At 36.0% G+C, this 24933-nt stretch overlaps 2 protein-coding genes across 23 annotated transcripts in view; one reads left to right on the forward strand and one right to left on the reverse strand.

The window, feature by feature from the left end:
• RIF1 (replication timing regulatory factor 1) overlaps nucleotides 1-24933 on the forward strand; it is a 335763-nt gene that overhangs the window by 138334 nt on the left and 172496 nt on the right. The window lies entirely within an intron of this gene.
• The window catches only part of NEB (nebulin), a 140209-nt gene that overhangs the window by 95254 nt on the left and 20022 nt on the right, over nucleotides 1-24933 (reverse strand). For all 22 annotated transcript variants that reach the window (XM_063429501.1, XM_063429516.1, XM_063429515.1 and 19 more), the window contains 23 exons: nucleotides 24159-24257; nucleotides 23801-23905; nucleotides 22695-22802; nucleotides 22498-22611; nucleotides 21876-22073; nucleotides 21179-21286; nucleotides 20272-20370; nucleotides 19702-19806; nucleotides 19483-19590; nucleotides 17678-17989; nucleotides 17374-17577; nucleotides 12046-12150; nucleotides 11435-11542; nucleotides 10215-10526; nucleotides 9926-10132; nucleotides 9337-9441; nucleotides 8911-9018; nucleotides 7449-7760; nucleotides 5390-5596; nucleotides 5173-5277; nucleotides 4433-4540; nucleotides 3391-3702; nucleotides 2824-3030 (listed from right to left, as the gene is read on the reverse strand). In XM_063429501.1, coding sequence (XP_063285571.1) covers nucleotides 2824-3030; nucleotides 3391-3702; nucleotides 4433-4540; nucleotides 5173-5277; nucleotides 5390-5596; nucleotides 7449-7760; nucleotides 8911-9018; nucleotides 9337-9441; nucleotides 9926-10132; nucleotides 10215-10526; nucleotides 11435-11542; nucleotides 12046-12150; nucleotides 17374-17577; nucleotides 17678-17989; nucleotides 19483-19590; nucleotides 19702-19806; nucleotides 20272-20370; nucleotides 21179-21286; nucleotides 21876-22073; nucleotides 22498-22611; nucleotides 22695-22802; nucleotides 23801-23905; nucleotides 24159-24257 — 3756 coding nt within the window. The remainder of the gene's footprint in view (nucleotides 1-2823; nucleotides 3031-3390; nucleotides 3703-4432; nucleotides 4541-5172; nucleotides 5278-5389; nucleotides 5597-7448; nucleotides 7761-8910; nucleotides 9019-9336; nucleotides 9442-9925; nucleotides 10133-10214; nucleotides 10527-11434; nucleotides 11543-12045; nucleotides 12151-17373; nucleotides 17578-17677; nucleotides 17990-19482; nucleotides 19591-19701; nucleotides 19807-20271; nucleotides 20371-21178; nucleotides 21287-21875; nucleotides 22074-22497; nucleotides 22612-22694; nucleotides 22803-23800; nucleotides 23906-24158; nucleotides 24258-24933) is intronic.

Genomic DNA, 24933 nt, shown 5'->3' on the forward strand with positions numbered 1-24933 from the left:
CCAGGTGAGATTTGTTATGGGCAGACAAGAACCAGATGGCACCAGAACTTGATCGAACGCCTTCTTTCCTCCTATCTTTGGCTGCTGAGAAGGTGTTCGATAGAATACACTGGGGCTATTTGAGAGAGGTGATGGTCAGGATGAACTTGCCTTCCTCTTTTCTTGATGCAGTTTTCGCACTGTACTGCAGATCATCCGCAGAAGTATATGCATCAGGCTTTGTTTCTGATACGTTCCTGCTGTCTTATGGTACCAGACAGGGGTGTCCATTGTTACCATTATTGTTCATTTTAGCTATGGAACCCCTGGCTGAGACCATACGCAGGACAAGTGAAATTAAGGGAATTAAAATAGGTGATGATGTTCATAAGGTGGGCCTATTCGCTGATAATGTGATTTTATCTTTTGGAGACCCAGAATCATCTTGGGGCCCATTGATGGACATATTACTTGAATTCTGAAAAATATCGTATTATAAAATAGATTCTCATAAAACTCAAGCATTATCATTTTATTTTCCAAGGCCTGTGTTGGAAACACTGATGGAGGAATACCAGTTTGATTGGAGAAAGTAATTTCTTTCTTATTTAGGAATTAATTTGACCAAGAACCTGTCAAACATGAATTTATTTAACCTAGCCAAGTTGTAGCCATAACTTAAAAAAGAGTTGGTAAGATGGTCTGAACTTGAGTTATCCTGGTTGGGGAGGATAGCTTCTATCAAAATGAATATTCTCCCTTAAGTTTTATATTTTATAAGATCTCTACCCTTAAATGTTCCCTTGTCTTTTTTTAAGAAGATACATTTGGATCTTCTTTGATTTATCTGGAGGAACAGAATGTGCAGAGTTAAGGTTGTGGTTCTACAGAGCTTGAAGGGTTGGGGAGGCCTGAGGGTGTCTAATTTCAAAAAATACTATTATGCAGCCAATGCAGCAGCAGCTATTAAATTTAGTTTAGATTAAAAAAAACAAGATGGTTAGAGATGGAAACAGAAAAATTACACCCATACTCTATTAAAGGCTCCCTATTTCTAAAAGACCTAAATTATCTACAATGTTTCCATCAACAAAAATCTAATTTGAAGCTTGGGACGTATTAAAATTTTAAAACCTAGCTTGTCTTGGTCAAGAGCTATGCAGCTTTCTATTCCAAATCATTATTATCCACAAATAGATTTAGCTGATTGGCACTCCAAATTCATAAACAATATTGATTGTTATAGCAACAATAATTCGCTAATGTCATTTGAGAAATTTAAAATGAAATATGATTTGGACGATTGTTGGGCCCCCCGGTACTCCGCAATTACTGAGATCCTACAAAAGCAATTTTACATCCCCAATCCTGACCACAAATTTGAAAAATTCTACATTTTAACCACCTTGAAAAAAATTATTTATTTTACCCAAATCAAAAATAAAAATATAAATTGAAAATATATATATGATCTCCTTATTTTATTCTTATTTTTTTTTTCAGTTCAAGAACCAAAACCAGACTATATTCTAGCCTGGGAAAAAGATTTGGGTCTGCAATGGGACCTGGAGGAATGGCTTGCATTCACATCATCTCTCAAAGGGATCCCCCATTGTTCCAACCATATAGAAAATCACTCCACAATTATATACCATACCGGTGGCACCTGGCCCCTTCAAGACTTCATAAAATGAATACAAAATATTCAGATAGGTTTTGGAGGGGTTGTAGAGGCCTTGGTACTCTTTCACATATATAGTGGCACTGTGCAACATTGATTAAAAAGATAGATCCATCAATTATAACATTCTCTCCAGAGGTGGGTTTATTAAAAAATCTCCCTAAGTCATCAAGTAAATTAGATAGAATTATGGTAGACCACATTCTTACTGCATCCACATCGATCATACCTTGTTATTGGTAGTCTACTACTTTAGCATCAATTAAGGAAGCACTGATTTTAGTGCTCGATAACAAAAGGTATGAACTGGCATTGTGGCAACCCTCACCTCAAAAAGTGAATTTGCAGTTTCATTGGGATGCCTGGGAAAATTATATAAGTCAAGAGTTTCTCCTGCAGATAATTCCACACGCCCTGTTTCATATTAATATTCAATATATTTAGACATACAATTTGTTATATTACTCTCTGTATTATATTTTAACAGGAACAAATCCACTATTTTATTTTTGTACATTTGGATAGTACCCGTCCCCTACCTTTTTACATTTTATTTATTTTCGATCCTTATTTTTTCACCTTCCCTTCTTATTTCTACTTGTTTCTATTGTTAAATGTTGATTTCTTTGTATACCAAATTAATGTGAAATATGTTTTTTTTAAATACTGTTCAATATAAATAGTTTGAAAATAAATACATGTGTAAAACCATGCATAGAATCATATTAAATAATCACTAATAGTTCCAGTGAACTTGGGAAGGGTAAGATGCCGGAGGACTATGCATTATTTGAACAAGATGAGATGGGATGATTATGGTCTGCCAATCTGGTTGTTGTTTAAACAATTGTACCACCTGCATACATTTGTTTCTGAATACTTCAAGAGTTGTACATTTGGTAACAAAGTAGACTGCACCCAGTTCTCTAAGGGACATGTCTGCCTTTCCTTATTTCTTATCTTGTTTCTCCACTTATATGTTATTTTTTCTACTTTTTGAAATTTGTACTCTTTATTTTCATATAAAGTGAGCTATACCCTCCAGTTTGTTTAGCCGACTACATAAGACACGTAATCTTATAATTGATTAGCATATCAGGACAGTTGACAGTCAGATGGAATGTTAATATTTCATTAATTTACTGTAGTATACATATACATACATGATCCATTATTTGGGCGTTACTTTTGGCCAAGACCATCGGCATGGAGTCAGGCACGCTGGTAAATCTAAAGGTATCTGGCTGCTGGCGGTACTTCTTTTCACTGAGAATATCCATAGATTTTCTATTCTTCTCTGCTTCTTGGGACCCATAGGGAATCCATCCAACACCTTTGACAAAGTCATTGTAGTCTGATTTGTAAACATTCTAATTATAAAAGAAGAAATAAAAATACACTAGTTAAACAGATATCATTTTTTTTGCAAGAAACAACCTTTATCGTACACTGTCCAACATCTTCTAAGATTACATTTTAAAGTATGAAAAAAACAAACTAAATCTTAATATTCTCATTATTTTACCAAAGATAGATGTTTATTCTTTAAAAGCAATCTCATTATGGAATGTATTTAGTATATTGTATTAACTGGTCCTAAAAGCACAGTCAAGTTAATCGTGAGGTGTAACTCTGTTCCCAACTGTCAATACATTACAAGTATGTTTGTAAATGAAACCCATCATATATTTCGTGGATTTCGTTCGGTGACTATTCTCTAAGTGACTTACATCGCTTTGTATTTGCATTCTGTTTCTGGAAAGTTGCAGCGGCATGGCATCAGGAAGGAGGTTGTAGTGATGGATCAGCTGCTTGTAGTTAGTATTTGTAGCCACATTCTGGGCCAGTTTAGCTGCTGTAACACTGAACATGTCCACTGGGGTGTGGAACTTGGTCTTTGACTTTTCGTAACCTTTCTTATATTCCCGCTCGGATTGCATCTTCGCCACTTGCATAAAGTGCACCAGTTTAGGATCATCTTGGAGACTGCGGAATCCAATATGTTTGCCTCTAGTTTTTTCATATGCCTGCTTATATTTGTACTGTAAAACAAAGAGGATAGGTAGGCAAAACAGGCAAAACAGACTCTAGACACATTTGGTGAACTCTAGAAGATGGTGTTGTGTGCATATCCCTTGCTACTTAGGCTCAAAGAGTGGGGCTAATAAGTAGTGTGCAGATTTCCATGACCCCAAATATCCAGACAGAGCTATCAATCCCTACTCCAAACAGTAGCTGACCCACATTCCTTTCCTGAGCTGTGCAACACTTACTTAAATTAATAAAATGGACAATGAGATAAACTTAACTACAGTAATAGAAAAGCAGTTCTTTAACTGACGTGCTATGTTATGCAGTTACATTATCTATGCTTATCTTGCCTAATAGTCTATAGCAACCAACTTGCCATTAGCAGAGAACCAAACCAGAAATTGTTCCTGAAGTCAGCAATTACCGTTACACAACATTTTTATCACAGCAACCAAAAACGCTGTAGCAAGACATTTCATTAATGAAATTAATAAAAAAAAAAACAGCTACATTGTAACATCTGCTGAAACTCGTCAAGTGCAATATTAGCTTCAATATATCTAATCCTATGTTTATGCACAACTTGAAAAATATATGAAAATGTGGCTAATAATTATACAGTGTATAAACTATTTTCCAATTGATAGATAAACATAAAAAAGTACAGAATTACGCTACATAAAATAGGAATGTTTTTAATTTCATATTAATATTTTACCTAATTTTTAAATAAAAACTTACATCGCTAGCGATATCTCTGGAAGCTCTGGCTGCTTTTATAGAGATAGCATCTGGCTTTAGATCATAACCCTTCTTTTTGTCTGCTTCATAGCCTGATCGATACAGTTTCTGTGAAGGACATAAAAAAAATGATTATTCACATATTTTGCCTGCAATCTGAAGCAGCAACAGAAAAGCAAAAAAATAACTCACTGGAGACATCTAAATGTGTCTAATATTTGACCTGTCTACACATATTGGTTGATATTAATGAGAAAAATTATCTGTGGCAACCACGATTATTTTATTTCAACTCTGTTGACACTGAGAGACATACTCACTAAACAAGTCTCTCAGTGGTGGGAGATTTGCAAGAATCTGTATTTTAACATATTTAGCTATTATTAATGGTGTCATCATAGCTACCCTTAACCCACAGAGATTTAGATTTTGGCTTAGCATCACCAACCAGCCAATATTGGTCGATAGTTATTGCCTCTAAATATTCTTGTGTATTACCAAATAGACTAGTAATAAGATCCCCCACAATCATCACAATCTTTGCATGTTGTCCAAAAAGAACATTGATCAAATCTATCTCACTATCTGTAATTGCACAAGTGATTTATTTTTTCTGTTGATTCTATTTGAAATAAAAATGTTTATTTTTAAACATTAACATACCAACTGAATAATTGATTACTTTGACACACATAAAAAAAGATGGCTAAAAAAACACTTTACGGTGTTACGTCACTTACGTCGCTCATGTTAATTTGGTTTGCTTTGGAAAGCACGATTTCCGGAGTGTCTGGCATAACATGTATTTTGGTTTTATCTTTTTCCCAGGCATTGATATACAGTCTCTGAAAAATAGCACACAATTAATTAAATTATTGATTTTTTTTCGAGCAGGCAGTTGGTGGGAATATACACCTCAGTTCGAAACTAGATTACTTGTATTGGGTGTTACCTTACCTTGTTCATTGTCTGTGCATTATGTTTTGCAAGGACCTGATCCATTGCATCGTTTGGTATAGAAAACTTCCATTGGTCTGGATTCTGACGGTACTTCTTCTCGCTAAGGATGTCTTTAGCCTTCTTTGCTTTTTCAACATCCAACGAGCCAATTGGAACCCAGCCGACCCCTTTCAGCCAGTTGTTGAAATCAGTCTTATACAGATTCTATAATTTGATATGAGATATAAAAAAGACCACTATTAGTACAACTGCTACTTGTACATTGATATTTACGAAGGTGAAATGTGACAAGTCTTATGACCCCAACGTACTAGTAAGTCATATTTTATTTAGCAAAATAGTCTCATAACTAGTTATGTCTAGTGATGTCTCGAACATTAAATTTTCGCTTCGCGAATGGCGAACGCAAATTTCCGCAAATGTTCGCGAACGAGCGAACCTGGCGAACCGCCATAGACTTCAATAGGCAGGCGAATTTTAAAACCCACAGGGACTCTTTCTGGCCACAATAGTGATGGAAAAGTTGTTTCAAGGGGACTAACACCTGGACTGTGGCATGCCGGAGGGGGATCCATGGCAAAACTCCCATGGAAAATTACATAGTTGATGCAGAGTCTGGTTTTAATCCATAAAGGGCATAAATCACCTAACATTCCTAAAGTGTTGTGGATGCAGTGTGTGTGTTAGTGCAGTGAATGCAGTGTGTGTGTTAGTGTAATGAATGCAGAGTGTGTGTTAGTGCAGTGAATGCAGTGTGTGTGTCAGTGTAATTAATGCAGTGTGTGTGTTAGTGTAATGAATGCAGTGTGTGTGAGTGTAGTGAATGCAGTATGTGTTAGTGCAGTGGATGCAGTGTGTGTTAGTGTAGTGGATGCAGTGTGTGTTAGTGCAGTGGATGCAGTGTGTGTGTTAGTGCAATGAATGCAGTGTGTCTGTTAGTGTAATGAATGCAGTGTGTGTGTGGGAAGATTCTTTGATCCCTGGTGGCCCGGTCCGGTGCCATTGTGGGGCCCCCCCAGCTCCTTATACTTGCAGAGGGGGCCCAGCGGACTGCAGGAGCACTTTCCAGCATTTCCCGCTCTCACTCCCGCTAGATGTGGTGTGCGCGCCGCGCGGGGCATTGCCATGGTAAACGATGGCAACACTCTAACGGCCGCACGTCTCGCGGGAGTGAGAGCGGGAAATGCTGGAAAGTGCTCCTGCAGTCCGCTGGGCCCCCTCTGCAAGTATAGGGAGCCGGGGGCCCGCGGCTGCACCTATATATAGCGATCATCGCTATATATAGGTGCAAAGAGTAATTGTGAGACAATTGTGTTGTCACCCCCTGATGGCGGCCCTGGCTGCGGGTGGGGGCCCTATAAAAGAATAATGGGGGGAGGACCTACTGTCCTCCCCTCGGCCCCCACCCCTATGCGGCGGGTGGGGGCCCTAAGTTACAATAAGGGGGGGGACCTTCTGTCCTCCCCCCGGCCCCCACCCCTGCGCGGTGGGTGGGGGCCCTAAAAAACAATAAGGGGGGGACCTACTGTCCCCCTCGGCCCCCACCCCTGAGCGGCGGGTGGGGGCCCTATAAAAGAATAATGGGGGGGGACCTACTGTCCTCCCCCTGGCCCCCACCCCTGCACGGTGGGTGGGGGCACTAAAAAACAATAAGGGGGGACCTACTGTCCTCCCCCCCCCGTCCGTGGCAAACGCGAACACGCGATGTTCGCCGGGAACTATTTGCCAGCGAACCGTTCGGGACATCACTATTTATGTTAAGTGGAATGTAAACACTAAACAAGCAAGGATTTGATATAATAAAAATTATACAATGTAAACAATTTCCTAATCGCTAGATAAACATAACTAAATTATAGGATTTGATATAGTTCTTTATTTTGGAACCTTACAAATAAAATTGGAATTATTATAAAATGTTTTGTCATTTACATGTTTTGGATAACTGGATTGCTTTTTGCCAAAATGATTGCAAACATTCTGTTAGACCAACACAACTGACTATACAGACTATAACTGAACTTGTGACAGTGGATTAAATGGAATGATTACTCACGTCACTCTGGATTTGCATCATGTTTTTGGCGCGTTCCAGGCTGACGGCATCAGGTAGGAGTGTGTAATTATGGATAAGCTGCTTGTAATTAATATTGGTGGATACTTCTTGGGCTTTCTTGGCGGCTGTAATGCTAAACATGTTGACAGGTGTGTGATACTTTAACTTAGTCTTCTCATAATCTTTCTTGTATTCTCGATCGGACTGTATTTTGGCCACATGCATGTAGTGAACCAATTTTGGGTCATCCTGAAGGCTACGGAAGCCCACTTGTTTTCCTTTATCTTTTTCATAAGCTTGTTTATATTTATACTGCAAAAAAAGAAAAAAAGAAACACAAATGAAGCCAAAGACATAAAATATGTAATAAGTTAAAATGCAACAACTCGCGAAATCATGATATACTAAGCATAGAACCCATGTGGTATAATAAACTTGTCTACAGTTGAGATGGCATTGTCATTTGAGCACATACGATCCCATGATATAAAGTTTGGCTGATATGTTTATGATGAGCTGCTAGTTTTAGCTAAACTTGGCAGGATTAGGAGCAGATCAGTGGAAGTTTTGGTTAAAACAATTAAGGTGGCTTCCACGATAATGAAATTCCTGTGGAATAGAGCGAAATGAATAGACATAGAAACATAGAATGTGACGGCAGATAAGAACCATTTGGCCCATCTAGTCTCACTATAAACATCATACTCACTACTAAGAAAAAAATATGTATCATGACTCCTAAATGGTTTACAACGGTGAAACATTCTAAAAAAAAAAAAAAAAGAACACTTTGAAGGACACACTATGTAGCAGATATAAAATTATAAAGCTAATACAAACATTAAATGAATAAAGGTGGATAATGTGTTTTACATATGCAGATATTATATATTTATTTTTATATTTTCTATACAATAGTGACGATAACAGAATGTCTCTGTAATATAGTTTTGTGTAGTGAACTATGCCTACCATCTACAAACTATGTGAAATATCAGAAGCATGTGTGATATACTAAATACACCGGGGCTCTCTTGATTAGTTTGATAGATGATAACTGGCCTTAAAGGCATATATCTATTTAACCCCTTAAGGACCAAACTTCTGTAATAAAAGGGAATCATGACATCACACGTGTCATGTGTCCTTAAGGGGTTAAAGGAAGTGGCAGTGTTCCCATTCCCTATGACATGCTTTTCAGTCTCACCACTTTTCTCCCACTTTCACTTTTAACCCTATACATTCCTATATATTTAAATAACCTTGCCCTAACAGTCTAGTTTGCTAACTCTAACTTGGGTAAGGCAGGCTGTATATTTTTTTGTAAAAGCAATATATTATTATTATTATTTATGGTGTATTTTTATTGGCTTTGATAGCTGTGAATCCTTTCTTTAGATAAGAATGTTAAGTAGCAGAATAGTTGGACTTATTAGAATGATAAGAAATAGATTATACTTACATCACTTGCAATGTTTCTTGAGGCTTTTGCAGCAACAACAGATATGGCATCTGGTTTCAGATCATAGCCTTTAGCAAGATGTTTAATCCAGTCGGCTTTGTAGGAGGACTAAATGTGAAGCAAAGTATTACAGTTACCATTCATTTTCAACTCACATTAAATACAGTATGTTAGAATCTTAGGCTGCAATAAGCAGTTTGAAAGTGTCAGTTCAGAAAAATTATATACATATACTTTTCATTTTTTTATTTTTTTTATTTTTATTTAATGAATTGAATTTATATTTAGGACTACTTGTTAAAATAAATAAAGGAAATACAAAAAATACAAATGTAAATTTTTAATAATTTTAAACTATTTTTTATTAATAAATTAATAATTTAACTAGTATTCGTAGAAACGCTTGGGTAGGTAGACAATACTTACCTCACTAATATTATATGCATTAACTCTCGCCTGGATAAAATTAGGGTCATCAGGATTCAGATTATATTTGTGCTTCACTTTTTCACCATCCGCTTTGTATGTTATCTAAAAGAAGACAGTCGGTATTTTAAATAGGCAGTATTTTTTATCTGTTTAACAAACAGAACATGCAAAATGCAGAAAAATAAGTAAAAAATAAAATACAATTAATAATAAACAACAGCATTCTTACGGAAGTACCAAAAAGTAAAAGTAAAATAAACAGTTGAGCTTCTGTATTATGCTCCTTCTTGGATAATCTTCATTAGGAGGAAAATACAATTCTTTCCAATTCAGTTTCAGGGTACTCAGAATTTGTTTCTCTGGGTTTATGATCTATCTATTTTTAATTAGCCTTAAGGCGATGGTTGATTAACTATTCTTATATGTTCAGCACAAAGTTTAGAAATCACGATTTGGATTTTCATGTTTTTAGTTCAATCACTCTCTCACTATTTCTATCCGTTTATCACATTATTTAAGAAAACAAACTATTAAAATCTTTTTTTTTTAAATTTAAATAATTATAACTCATGCAAGTATCACTTACATCACTCCTCTGTTTGGTGTTATGCTGAGCCAGCGCCATCTCTATTGAGTCAGGGATACTGGTAAATTTGAGGGTATCGGGGTGCTGACGGTACTTCTTCTCACTTAAAGCGTTACCGGCTTTCTTAACTTTCTCCACTTCCAAAGATCCCAAGGGCATCCAGCCAATTCCTTTAAGCCAGCTGTTATAATCTTGTTTGTAAACATTCTGAAATGGAATGTACATGTCAAACGTATCACGACAGCTAAAACATTAAAAGCGTTATATGAATGCATTGAAATATACTTACATCACTCTGGATCTGCATCATGTTTCTTGATCGTTCTACACTTATAGCATCAGGTAAGAATGTATAATGATGGATGGGATGCTTGTAATTGATGTTAGTAGCCGCTTCTTGGGATTTCTTGGCCGCACTAATGCTAACCATGTCTAGAGGTGTATGATATTTGGTCTTGGTTTGTTCATAGTCTTTCTTGTACTCCCGTTCCGACTGCATCTTTGCCACAGCCATGAAGTGGACCAGTTTTGGATCATCCTGAAGACTTCTAAAACCAACGTGTTTACCCCTGGCTTTTTCATAGGCTTGCTTATACTTATACTAGGAAACAAAAAGTGATTTAAGAAATTAAATAAGACAAACGTGGCAACAGAGAATATGTTTTCATTTTACTCTTGTAAATTGACAGAATCATGAACTAGATTAAAAAAAAACACATCGAACAATGTTGATGAATGGAAATACTTTTGCAACTAGTGTAATATTTGCTTATCCTGTTCCCAGTATTGCTGTGTAGCAAGAGATTCAGCATTACTGCTCCTTATTTATTTCTGGAAATATCACTCAGCATATTTCTAAATTCTAATATAACTGGGTTATTCGATAAGCAGTGAATTGTTGGGAATTCAGAGTAAATTTTAGATTACAGGCCAAAATAGTTGAACTGAGAATAAAGGTGACTGAGATTTTTTTTTTTTAAACTCGACAACTTTGGCCTAGATATTTAAATTTACCTTAACCCCTTAAGGACCAAACTTCTGGAATAAAATGGAATCATGACGTGTCACACATGTCGTGTGTCCTTAAGGGGTTAAATTAACTTTAATTAATGACAATTCACATATTAATGAATAACCTTGTCTCATCTACTAGCATGTGTAAGGCCTTGGTCACTTTTGCACATCATTTTGAAGTCACCGTTTTCTAATTTATCTTGCAACGGTGCATGTCTAGTGGTCTGCTATTATTTGCAAATGTACAGTGCTGATTACATTACTGAAATATCTACACAGAACGGCCACTGTGAATAAGTCTTGCTCAATGCAAACCCAGAACAATGTTTTTTTTTTATTCTATTAATAGTTCATCAACACGTTATATTCTATTGTATGTCCAAACCCCAAAATATGCAGTAGGTATGCTTTTTTATACATTATTAACAGGAGATTAACTGGAAATGCATGCTGTCGGTCACTGTAATATATTTTCAAAAATCCAATAATACTTACATCACTGGCAATATTGTGGGAAGCTTTGGCAGCAACAATCGAAATAGCATCTCCCAAAACATGATGTCCTTTTTTGATGGTTTTCAGCCAGTCCTGTTTGTAGTTAGTCTGCAATGGAAGCCAGGTTTTGAATAGACATAAACAGATAAACCCAGCCATTAGTTTATAGAAAATGAACTTTTAAGGAATGACATTCAACGGTTGCTATTACAATTGATTATGTAAAATATTACATTCAAACTTTGTTAAAGGGAAGTTATCAAACGAACATTACAAATTATAACAACACATTCTGTATTGTGGGAGATTACTTGACCCTGTTAAAAGAAATATCCCTGTGCCTTCATGATTTTAAAATACGATCAAAAACTGTGAGAGCAAACGAGATGTTCTGCATTAATTGTGTAAGTCATCATAACGTTTATTATACAATTTATGTATAATTTATAAAGTGATAACATACTCCGCTAAGCTGTATGTTGGGCAGACAAAACATACAAGTAAACGATGGCAAGTCTAGGTATACAGGGAAAAGAGGTGGAGAGAACTGATAATATGTACTTATAGTCTAGAGGACATGTTCACAGTCAAGATAACCCAAGTGCACTCACTTCACTAATATTAGCTGCATTACACCTGGCTTGGATGAATTGAGGGACATCTGGGGGTAGATGATATGTATGTAGTGTCTTCTCTCCCGATGACTTGTATAGTCTCTGTAGGATAATGAGAACATGAAAAAAGTACAAAATGGTTAAAATTACATAGATATGACTTTCTTCCTTCTCTCTTTGTGCTTGTATAAGATAGGGTGTTAAATAACATTAATAAATCTTATTCACAAATAAGAAATGCAATATAACATTCGAACCGCTGTACAATTGTTATGCAATGCTAAAAATTAGATTTGTAAAAAGTAAGCTGATGCTTAGTTTGCCTTCAGCTTTCAAGCATCGGTTGTAGTGGTTGAATATTTAATGACTATTGTATCATATGCTGTAAATGTTCATTTCCACCTTTATGTCTTTTATGTTGAATTTATTGTTTTATGGTTGCTCAATTTTAGTATGTTTAAAGTAGCTGTCCCAGGTTTTGCATGTAGCTTAGGCTGCCTGACAGCACATGCTAATTTTTCAATTGGCATACATATGAATATGAATCTCTGTTATCTGTTGGGATGCTATAAGAGAAAGATTCTACAAAAAACTAAGATCTTTGGCTTCCACACTACAGTTATACACAACAGATTAGATCACTGAGTTCTAAATTAAAGCCTGGGTCTTTGGGTTCTACACAACAGATTAGATCACTGAGTTCTAAATTAAAGCCTGGATCTTTGGGTTCTACACAAAAGATAAGATCACTGAGTTCTAAATTAAAGCCTGGGTCTTTGGGTTCTACACAACAGATTAGATCACTGAGTTCTAAATTAAAGCCTGGGTCTTTGAGTTTTACACAACAGATTAGATCACTGAGTTCTAAATTAAAGCCTGGGTCTTTGGGTTCTACACAAAAGACAAGATCACTGAGTTCTAAATTAAAGCCTGGGTCATTGGGTTCTACACAACAGATTAGATCACTGAGTTCTAAATTAAAGCCTGGGTCTTTGGGATCTACACAACAGATTAGATCACTGAGTTCTAAATTAAAGCCTGGGTCTTTGGGTTCTACACAATAGATTAGACAACTGAGTTCTAAATTAAAGCCTGGGTCTTTGAGTTTTACACAACAGATTAGATCACTGAGTTCTAAATTAAAGCCTGGGTCTTTGGGTTCTACACAAAAGATAAGATCACTGAGTTCTAAATTAAAGCCTGGGTCTTTGGGTTCTACACAACAGATTAGATCACTGAGTTCTAAATTAAAGCCTGGGTCTTTGGGTTCTACACAACAGATTAGATCACTGAGTTCTAAATTAAAGCCTGGGTCTTTGGGTTCTACACAACAGATTAGATCACTGAGTTCTAAATTAAAGCCTGGGTCTTTGGGTTCTACACAACAGATTAGATCACTGAGTTCTAAATTAAAGCCTGGGTCTTTGGGTTCTACACAAAAGATTAGATCACTGAGTTCTAAATTAAAGCCTGGGTCTTTGGGTTCTACATAACAGATTAGATCACTGAGTTCTAAATTAAAGCCTGGGTCTTTGGTTTCTACACAACAGATTAGATCACTGAGTTCTAAATTAAAGCCTGGGTCTTTGGGTTCTACACAACAGATTAGATCACTGAGTTCTAAATTAAAGCCTGGGTCTTTGGGTTCTACACAACAGATTAGATCACTGAGTTCTAAATTAAAGCCTGGGTCTTTGGGTTCTACACAACAGATTAGATCACTGAGTTCTAAATTAAAGCCTGGGTCTTTGGGTTCTACACAACAGATTAGATCACTGAGTTCTAAATTAAAGCCTGGGTCTTTGGGTTCTACACAACAGATTAGATCACTGAGTTCTAAATTAAAGCCTGGGTCTTTGGGTTCTACACAAAAGATTAGATCACTGAGTTCTAAATTAAAGCCTGGGTCTTTGGGTTCTACACAACAGATTAGATCACTGAGTTCTAAATTAAAGCCTGCGTCTTTGGGTTCTACATAACAGATTAGATCACTGAGTTCTAAATTAAAGCCTGGGTCTTTGGTTTCTACACAACAGATTAGATCACTGAGTTCTAAATTAAAGCCTGGGTCTTTGGGTTCTACACAACAGATTAGATCACTGAGTTCTAAATTAAAGCCTGGGTCTTTGGGTTCTACACAACAGATTAGATCACTGAGTTCTAAATTAAAGCCTGGGTCTTTGGGTTCTACACAACAGATTAGATCACTGAGTTCTAAATTAAAGCCTGGGCCTTTGAGTTTTACACACCAGATTAGATCACTGAGTTCTAAATTAAAGCCTGGGTCTTTGGGTTCTAAACAAAAGATTAGATCACTGAGTTCTAAATTAAAGCCTGGGTCTTTGGGTTTTACACAACAGATTAGATCACTGAGTTCTAAATTAAAGCCTGCGTCTTTGGGTTCTACACAACAGATTAGATCACTGAGTTCTAAATTAAAGCCTGGGTCTTTGGGTTCTACACAACAGATTAGATCACTGAGTTCTAAATTAAAGCCTGGGTCTTTGGGTTCTACACAACAGATTAGATCACTGAGTTCTAAATTAAAGCCTGGGTCTTTGGGTTCTACACAACAGATTAGATCACTGAGTTCTAAATTAAAGCCTGGGTCTTTGGGTTCTACACAACAGATTAGATCACTGAGTTCTAAATTAAAGCCTGGGTCTTTGGGTTCTACACAACAGATTAGATCACTGAGTTCTAAATTAAAGCCTGGGTCTTTGGGTTCTACACAACAGATTAGACAACTGAGTTCTAAATTAAAGCCTGGGTCTTTGAGTTTTACACAACAGATTAGATCACTGAGTTCTAAATTAAAGCCTGGGTCTTTGGGTTCTACACAAAAGATAAGATCACTGAGTTCTAAATTAAAGCCTGGGTCTTTGGGTTCTACACAAAAGATTAGATCACTGAGTTCTAAATTAAAGCCTGGGTCTTTGAGTTTTACACAACAGATTAGATCACTGAGTTCTAAATTAAAGCCTGGGTCTTTGGGTTCTACACAACAGATTAGATCACTGAGTTCTAAATTAAAGCCTGGGTCTTTGAGTTTTACACAACAGATTAGATCACTGAGTTCTAAATTAAAGCCTGGGTCTTTGGGTTCTACACAACAGATTAGATCACTGAGTTCTAAATTAAAGCCTGGGTCTTTGGGTTCTACACAACAGATTAGAACACTGAGTTCTACATTAAAGCCTGGGTCTTTGGGTTCTACACAACAGATTAGATCACTGAGTTCTAACTTATAGCCTGGGTCTTTGGGTTCTACACAACAGATTAGATCAGTGAGTTCTAAATTAAAGCCTGGGTCTTTGGGATCTACACAACAGATTAGATCACTGAGTTCTAAATTAAAGCCTGGGTCTTTGGGTTCTAAACAACAGATTAGACAACCGAGTTCTAAATTAAAGCCTGGGTCTTTGAGTTTTACACAACAGATTAGATCACTGAGTTCTAAATTAAAGCCTGGGTCTTTGGTTTCTGCACAACAGATTAGATCACTGAGTTATAAATTAAAGCCTGGGTCTTTGGGTTCTACACAACAGATTAGATCGCTGAGTTTTAAATTATAGCCTGGGTCTTTGGGTTCTACACAACAGATTAGATCACTGAGTTCTAAATTAAAGCCTGGGTCTTTGGTTTCTACACAACAGATTAGATCACTGAGTTCTAAATTAAAGCCTGGGTCTTTGGGTTCTACACAACAGATTAGATCACTGAGTTCTAAATTAAAGCCTGGGTCTTTGGGTTCTACACAACAGATTAGATCACTGAGTTCTAAATTAAAGCCTGGGTCTTTGGGTTCTACACAACAGATTAGATCACTGAGTTCTAAATTAAAGCCTGGGTCTTTGGGTTCTACACAACAGATTAGATCACTGAGTTCTAAATTATAGCCTGGGTCTTTGGGTTCTACACAACAGATTAGACAACTGAGTTCTAAATTAAAGCCTGGGTCTTTGGGTTCTACACAACAGATTAGATCACTGAGTTCTAAATTATAGCCTGGGTCTTTGGGTTCTACACAACAGATTAGATCACTGAGTTCTAAATTAAAGCCTGGGTCTTTGGGTTCTACACAAAAGATAAGATCACTGAGTTCTAAATTAAAGCCTGGGTCTTTGGGTTCTACACAAAAGATTAGATCACTGAGTTCTAAATTAAAGCCTGGGTCTTTGAGTTTTACACAACAGATTAGATCACTGAGTTCTAAATTAAAGCCTGGGTCTTTGGGTTCTACACAACAGATCAGATCACTGAGTTCTAAATTAAAGCCTGGGTCTTTGAGTTTTACACAACAGATTAGATCACTGAGTTCTAAATTAAAGCCTGGGTCTTGGGGTTCTACACAACAGATTAGATCACTGAGTTCTAAATTAAAGCCTGGGTCTTTGGTTTCTACACAACAGATTAGATCACTGAGTTCTAAATTATAGCCTGGGTCTTTGGGTTCTACACAACAGATTAGATCACTGAGTTCTAAATTAAAGCCTGGGTCTTTGGGATCTACACAACAGATTAGATCACTGAGTTCTAAATTAAAGCCTGGGTCTTTGGGTTCTACACAACAGATTAGACAACTGATTTCTAAATTAAAGCCTGGGTCTTTGAGTTTTACACAACAGATTAGATCACTGAGTTCTAAATTAAAGCCTGGGTCTTTGGTTTCTACACAACAGATTAGATCACTGAGTTCTAAATTAAAGCCTGTTTTTTTGGGTTCTACACAACAGATTAGATCACTGAGTTCTAAATTATAGCCTGGGTCTTTGGGTTCTACAAAACAGATTAGATCACTGAGTTCTAAATTAAAGCCTGGGTCTTTGGGATCTACACAACAGATAGGATCACTGAGTTCTAAATTAAAGCCTGGGCCTTTGGGTTCTACACAACAGATTAGACAACTGAGTTCTAAATTAAAGCCTGGGTCTTTGAGTTTTACACAACAGATTAGATCACTGAGTTCTAAATTAAAGCCTGGGTCTTTGGGTTCTACACAACAGATTAGATCACTGAGTTCTAAATTAAAGCCTGGGTCTTTGGGTTTTACACAACAGATTAGATCATTTGATTCTACATGAAAAAATGAAACATTTGGATCTGCGTTACAGATAGGTCTTTGCTCTGTAATGCATCCTTGATCCTAGATGTCCACATATTAAATCATAGAAAGCTATATTCTGTAGAATGCACAGTAGTATTAATTCCAATGTAACAAACAGTTAATATAAGAACATTCATCCCCAGCTATTCCAGCTAGTAGCTTTAGATTTCTAAGCATCAGTTCAAAATGCCAACAATAAAAGTACATCTTCTACTCACATCGCTTAGTTGAAGAGCATTTGTTTTAGCCTGGACCATGACTGGAGTGTCAGCAACACTAGTAAATTTAATGGTGTCTGGGTGTTGACGATACTTCTTCTCATCCAAAGCTGCTCCTGCCTTTTTGACTTTCTCAACATCCAGAGACCCAAGTGGGATCCATCCAGTGCCTTTCAGCCAGCCTAAGTCTGACTTGTAGAGGTTCTACAGAAAAATATAAAAAATGTGGTGGAATTTTATACAACTATCTGAGGTATGATGTACATTGCTGCACCCATTACATGTGGACATTGGTAAAACTTACATCACTCTGGATCTCCATCATCTTTTTGGACAACTCAACACTCATGGCATCGGGAAGGTATGTGTAATGATGGATCGGTTGCTTATAATGTATGCCACTGGCTATATCTTGTGCCTTCTTAGCACTAACAACATTGACCATATCTAATGGGGTGTTGTATTTAGTCTTTGTCTTCTCGTAATCTTTCTTGTATTCACGCTCAGACTGGATCTTTGCCACACGCATGTAGTGGACAAGCTTGGGATCATCTTGTAAACTACGGAAACCAACAAGTTTTCCTTTCTGATCTTCATAAGCTTTCTTATATTGCACCTGTCATAGACAATTGAGAAAATAACATTGACCAACAGAAAATAGTAAATAAAAAAATTTGTAAGTGCCATGCATGCCTTAATACAACCTGTCATTTATAGTTATCATACGAGCAGATCAGAAAACAAACTTTATAGAAAAATGAATATATTATAATATTTTCAAATCATTATTGCTATACAAGATATTACCTATGCCCAGGATCCTCTTATCATTTTTAATATTTTTAATTATTATAGCTAAATGTATTAGATTGTATTGAATATTACAAAAAATTCACAGAATATTAAATATATTATAACAATATTAAAGTTTAGTTTTTTATTGTTTTGTTTGTTTTTTGTGATAATTTTTGAACTTTAGCAGTAATACAACAAAATAGGCTTTAAGGACTATTATGAAACATCTAGGGTCTGTTCTAGAACTAGCTTTGGTTTCATATTACTATGGTCCTCAATAGGCCATACCACTTCTTAAATCTCTAGGTACTATACATTATTAGCCACACTTTAGTTTTGTTCTATCATAAAACAAAGGGTGACGCATCCTACTAAACAGCATAGAGCTGACATATTGTTATATTATATTGATCCAGCACGCAGAATAGTATCACACCCTAGAACTAAGGGTAACGTCTTATCGGGCCTTAGAATGGCCGGACTTAACATACCCGAGAATAGTCAGAAAACTAGCCAAGGTCAGGGACAAAGAACAATACACAGAGATAAGGAAGAGCCAAAAGTCAAGGGTACCAGAAATCAAAACTAAGCCAAAGTAAAAAAACGTGCGTGTTCGTCTTTTGCGTGACGTCACCCACACATCGACGTCGTCTTTACCGTGGATGGACGTGGGGCTATATAATTGCATGGGTCCGCAGCGGCCGGCGTCCACCAACATGCCGCAAAAGACAGACATGATAGCAGAAGACCGCTGAGTGGAACTCCCCTCTATCTTTGGAAGGTTATTATCTGTTTTCGTCACATGGAGACGAAGAATACATGACACATGTCTAGCCTCTACACACCAGTTTTGGGGGTGGAGGACTACATTTTATATGAAAAATTTATTTAAAAATATTTTGTTGGACATAGTTCAATAACGTCAATATTGGACACTTTCTACTTAGATCCACCATCCATCACACTACCACATAAATCATTGGGTTCCATATCTTTTACAATCTATTGCTGCTAGAATAATTAGAATTCTCTACTGCAGCTCAGATTCTGGATTTAAGATTTTAATAATCTTACAGAGATGGCTTAAATAGATAAATAAATCTAAACACGAGCAAAATCGAACAATAAGCAAAATCAAAACAACTTTCAAGAAGTTACATTTTATGTTGTATCATAAAATATCGAAAAGGTAAAACAATGGACAATAATTTAATTTAAATTATCACAAGTCAAAACCTGATCAAATAATAGAGTCCAGAATAATAATAGAATAAAGATTAAACATCTTGTTATTTTTTGATGTCATGATCTTACATCACTAGCTGCTTTCCTTGCAGCTTTGGCGGCTCTTATTGATATAGCATCTGACTTCAGGTCATATCCCTTGGCCTTTAATTCCTCCAGTCCTTGCTTGTAGTAGTTCTGAAAAAAAAAAAAAAAACCATGGCAAAAAGAATAACAAATAAAAATTCCTTAGAGGTGGTCAACTTATTAAAATAATAATAGAGAGGTTCTCAAAGAGGACATACTTACATCACTCAGATTATAGGCATTAACTCTGGCTTGAATGAATTCTGGAATATCTGCTGGCAGTGAATATGTATGAATCCTTTTCGCATCTGCTGCTTTGTATAGAATCTAGAAAAGTGAACCAACATAAAATAAGAACTAAAAAAAAAATAGTCTCTGGGAAAAAAAACACATAAGACCTTGGACACTTAAATTAGCGAAAGTCCATGGACTGCCAACAGTGCCAAGTCTTCCCAAATGAAGGCAGAGGGCGGATCAGGCCAGTTAAAATTATCAGCTTTTAACCAAACTCTCACAGTCAAGGTCAAACAGAATGACCATGAGTTATAAGCAAGTTACAGTTATTTTACTGAAACACAAGGATTTAATAAAAACAAGCAAAGTTTTCAAAACATAATTTGCAATGACCACACATAAAATAATATATATTTTTTTCAAACATAACGTGATGTAAATGAAAAGGTTTAAGTTTACTGTCACATTTGTTTTAAAAAGATTTGTAATCGGTTGGATACATTCGGTTTCTTCAATGAACTACCAAAAAGGAGGAAGGCATAAAAAAAAAAATCTTACATCGCTCCTCTGTTTCTGGTTGATTTTGGATTGGACCATTACAGGGTCATCTTCCACAGATGTAAACTTAATAGTGTCTGGATGTTGACGGTATTTTCTCTGTGGACAAAACAAAAGAAAATGTTCTATGTACATTTTATTCACTCTCAGATATGTGCTAAAGTAGCAAAAATTAAGAATGATCTGTTCTTGTATTTCTATCCTCACATAGCAACTTATTCCTTTTTCTTTTCTCCCACATACTCGCAGGACATTCTCTACCTTATTCTTTTCTCTTGCCATTAGAAAAGCTACTTCCATCTTTATTCCATTTTGCATCCTCAAAGGAGACCCTATTCCTTCATATCCACCTGCTCCGTTTCTTTTCTCCACTTCCCCTCAAAGAAGAATATATTGTCATTTTGTCCATTACCATGCTCTAAGAAGACCATATTCCTCTTTCTCCCCTACTACCATCTGATCTCTTTTCATTCCCTCTCCAAACCTTTCTCATATTCCTTCTTCTTCCTTCCTCCTCCCATCTATACAGAAGAACCTATTCCATCTTTCTTCCATTCCCCACTCTAACAAACATCCTTCGTTACCATGTTCTTCCTCAATTTGCTTAACTTTAATCCTCCCATCCTCACTCCTTCATTCCTTTAACCAACCTCAGAGGTAAACATACTTCATAGCACAAATCCTTTTAGTTCTTTCTTCCTCTCACCCTCACCAATTAACCAATTTCTTGTCCATAACCCGTCAAACACTCGCATATTTGCTTATTCCTTGTTATGTTTTGTAACAAACATTATATTTATTCTGACATAAGAAGATCAGTATATGTTTTTCAAACTATCTATAATAATGGATGTTTACTGTATCAGATTAAGTGGTTAAAACTAAACATTATTTCTAAAGTTCTCACCTCATTTAGGATCTGCCCAGCTTTCTTAACCTTCTCTTCATCCAGGGATCCATATGGACTCCAGCCACAACCTTTCACCCAGCTGTTATAATCAGACTTGTAATCAATCTGGAATGCACAGAAAAATATATATATGAATAGTGAATTAATCATACATGTTTTTAAATAACCGGCTCCAGGGTAAAATGTCAACATTTGGGCAAAAATAAAATAAAATACTTCTAATTTCCATAGCTGATATTAAATTTGGATAGACAATATAGACTGGCAAAATGAGAGGAAGTATGCTTGAATGATCATTTGTATAACTAGCAGATAAATTATTTGTATTACGACCTCTATATATCTTTTTATTACTACTAGCTATTTTATGATGGTCACTTTTTTTAATAGTTTACGTTGAAATTAAGAATCTCATGTGTCCGTCATTTAATATATAAATTGCAATGTTTTGGATTTTTTCACTGTTTTGTGGTATATATCAAAAAACATAAGGGTTAGGGCTTCTGAACCAGTTGCTATTCAATGTATATCTATATTATTAGCATCCGTTTATGGCATCTCCATGATTTTACATGGAGACCAACCTAGGCATGTCAGATATATGACAGGTGCATTGCCATTTACAAACATCAACTAGTAACATAAAATGTGACATTTTGAGCTCTGAATACGACAATACCATAAAACTACTTACATCACTCTGAATAGTGTAAGCTTTTTTTGCTAGTGAGACGCTCACAGAGTCGGGAGGATAAAAGTATGAATGAAGAGGGTGTTTATAATCAATGTTGCTAGCGATAGCCTGCGCCTTCTTTGCACTGGTCACGGCAACCATGTCTAGCGGTGTGCTATATTTGGTCTTTAACTTTTCATAATCCTTTTTGTATTCAATCTGAAATGAAATGGGAAAAGATTAAGCCATTATATTTCACAGCTTTACTTTTAATAATATAATGCATCAGAACATCACAACAATTTAAAGATGTATCACATGATCAAGAGAAGTTTTTTTTTTTTTTTTTTTTTTAAAGAGGCTGTCCACCCTGTTTCAGCTTGGTGGATTGTCAACACAACACCTCTGGGACGTGGCACCCAAACAATACTTCTACTGCAAACACTATCCCTAATAACCTGGCTATTTCAATAAACATACGCCTCTTCTTGCTACTTGAAAACATGTTTTCTGTATGAAATCTGGCTTATATCATATCAGACTAGCTAACATTTTCTCATTATTTTTTAATTTCATGTTCATGGTTAAAAATAATCTTTACAAATGTAAATCACTATAGCATCAGATTAAAAAACCAACATACATCACTTTGATTGTGAGCCACTTTAACAGAATGTAGCATCTTGGGGTCATCATGAATACTAAGTGCTCCGATCATCTTCCCTTTGTTCAATTCATAATCCTTCTTATACGCCACCTGCAAATCGATTCAACACGTCAATCCAAGTAAAAAGAGAAAAATATCAGAAATGTAAAAGTATTCAATGTTTAGTGTCTTACATCACTGGCTTTCCTTCTGTTTGCCTTGGCTGCCACCAGTGGAATTGCATCAATTTTAATGTCAAACTTCTTTGCTTTTTGCTTTTCCCAGTCATACTTGTACCATTTCTGTAAAATAAAATATGTTGGTAAGATGACAGTCAATGTTTACAGCCCACAGCCCGTGGAAGCCCAGGGTAGCTTGTGTCCAATGACAGCCCAGTTCCCAGATATCTCCAGTGTGATGGATCTTCTATATGTTCCCCCACCATACAGAGGTATGAAAGTAAATGGTGTAAACAAGGTCTTTCTTTCAGTTTCTGGTGGGACACTATGAGGACTAGGGAGGACAGGGCTTACAATTCCCTTCACATTCCAAATCTACATTACATTCTTAGTTTTGGGGTTATCCATTGCTTTGGGCACTAATCATATACTTGCCGTATGTAACTGGTTGCACTCAATGTATTTTTTTTTTATAGGGAACAATCAACTCTCTGGTTATATTGTGGTCCTACAGAATGGCCATAATATTTGAAATGTTTTCATTTTGTTTATATGTGGAACAACTGAGGGCTTTAATGTTCTTGCTGTTAATATAAAGTACAACTGTCATTACATTTTCACTTCTCATTTTTATGAACGTGTATTACATTTAATGAAACTTAGTGATTTTTTTTTTTAATGATGCATATTGATTTTATTTTTAGAAAATTCTATGTTTTTTTTTATCTGGGTAAGCAATCATGTTGGATTTGATTCTTCTGTCATCAGACCAACTGCTGCTCAACCTAATTTGCCTGCTGTGCGATTGCTCTGTGTGAATCTACAACAGCAAGTTATATGCAAAACGTGTTAATGCTTTTTTTTACCCTAGGTTAGAATTATGTAAAATCTGTGGCAGTAAAGATTAATAGGCGGCAATTTTATTATCTGTTTTCAGTGTTTAAAGACTGCACTTAGGGCATGGATTGTCTAGTTTTTATAGGATTAAAAACAATATCTTGACACCCAGCAAGGTTTAATTTATTAATACGACACAACAAAATCAACAAGTATTTTTATTGTAGAATTATTTTTACAGTACACAGCCACTAACAGATGCAGCAAAGTTCAGAGATACTTACATCGCTGAGATTGTAGGCATTAAGTCTGGACTGAAGAATGAACGGAGAGTCGGCGGGAATATGACACTTAAATTTTTCTTTCTCGTGTTTTGATTTATAATTCAACTAAAGTAAAAAAAAAAAAAAAAACAACAACGTAAGAATAACCTATAAATTGAGGTGAATTACCCTTAAATTGATAAATAAAAATTCCTCCGCCACCCCAAGATATGAAAGAAATTAATAGTATAACATAATTTACAAACACATTGTGTTTAATTAAGATATTGGAAAATTTCTGAACTACTTCTGAACAAAAATGAATCTATTTTAAAAGGTAATTGAGACCGTAACTTGCACAAATATAAACATTACTCACGTCACTAAGTTGCTTGGAATTGACTTGCGCTTGGAGCATCCCTGGAGAATCAGCCACTTGCGTGTATTTAATTTTGTCTGGATGTTTTTTGTAGACGTACTAATGAAAAAGAAAATGTCAGCATTTATATGGAAGAAAGTAATTTATTATAATGGGCTCTTTGATGTAAGTCATTCCATTGGAAATGTAAAAAAACAAAAACTTTTTAAACAAAGGCTGCACAGTTCTCTATGAATGGTCATATAAACGCTCATAACTCTATGAGCACCATACAGTGAGTTACAGTCTGCAATATAATAGCTCTGCATCTACACTCTTCTTTTGTACAGTTAATTACTAGAGTGCAAATGGGGGAAATTCAATCTGAAATTCAAATTTAAGGCCCAACAGACAAAACGAAAATCTATCTTAGTTAGACAGCCCAAGGTCCCCCTGTATTTTACAGAAGAGAAGGTAACATGGGTTAACCACAAGTGCTTATTATGCTAGACATATTTACCAACAATAATTTTAAGGGATTTGAAGAAAGAGGTTCGTTTTAATATAGGTACTATTTTCCTAAAATATAAACATCGAATGAAGATGTTCATTCCTTCATTCAACTAGGTAAAGGTGGCCAATCTGTGTATTATGTGCTAAAGTTTATTTTGATAGTTCTTGAATGATCACTTCAACAAGAAAAGGAAGCTAGAAGTTCAAAGTAGACCTCCTTGTCTATACTATTACCAACACATAGTAAATAAATCCATTAGATTATAATAACAGGAAAACAAAT

This window comes from Pelobates fuscus, chromosome 8 (assembly GCF_036172605.1).
Source record: "Pelobates fuscus isolate aPelFus1 chromosome 8, aPelFus1.pri, whole genome shotgun sequence".
Classification (NCBI taxonomy): Eukaryota; Metazoa; Chordata; class Amphibia; order Anura; family Pelobatidae; genus Pelobates; species Pelobates fuscus.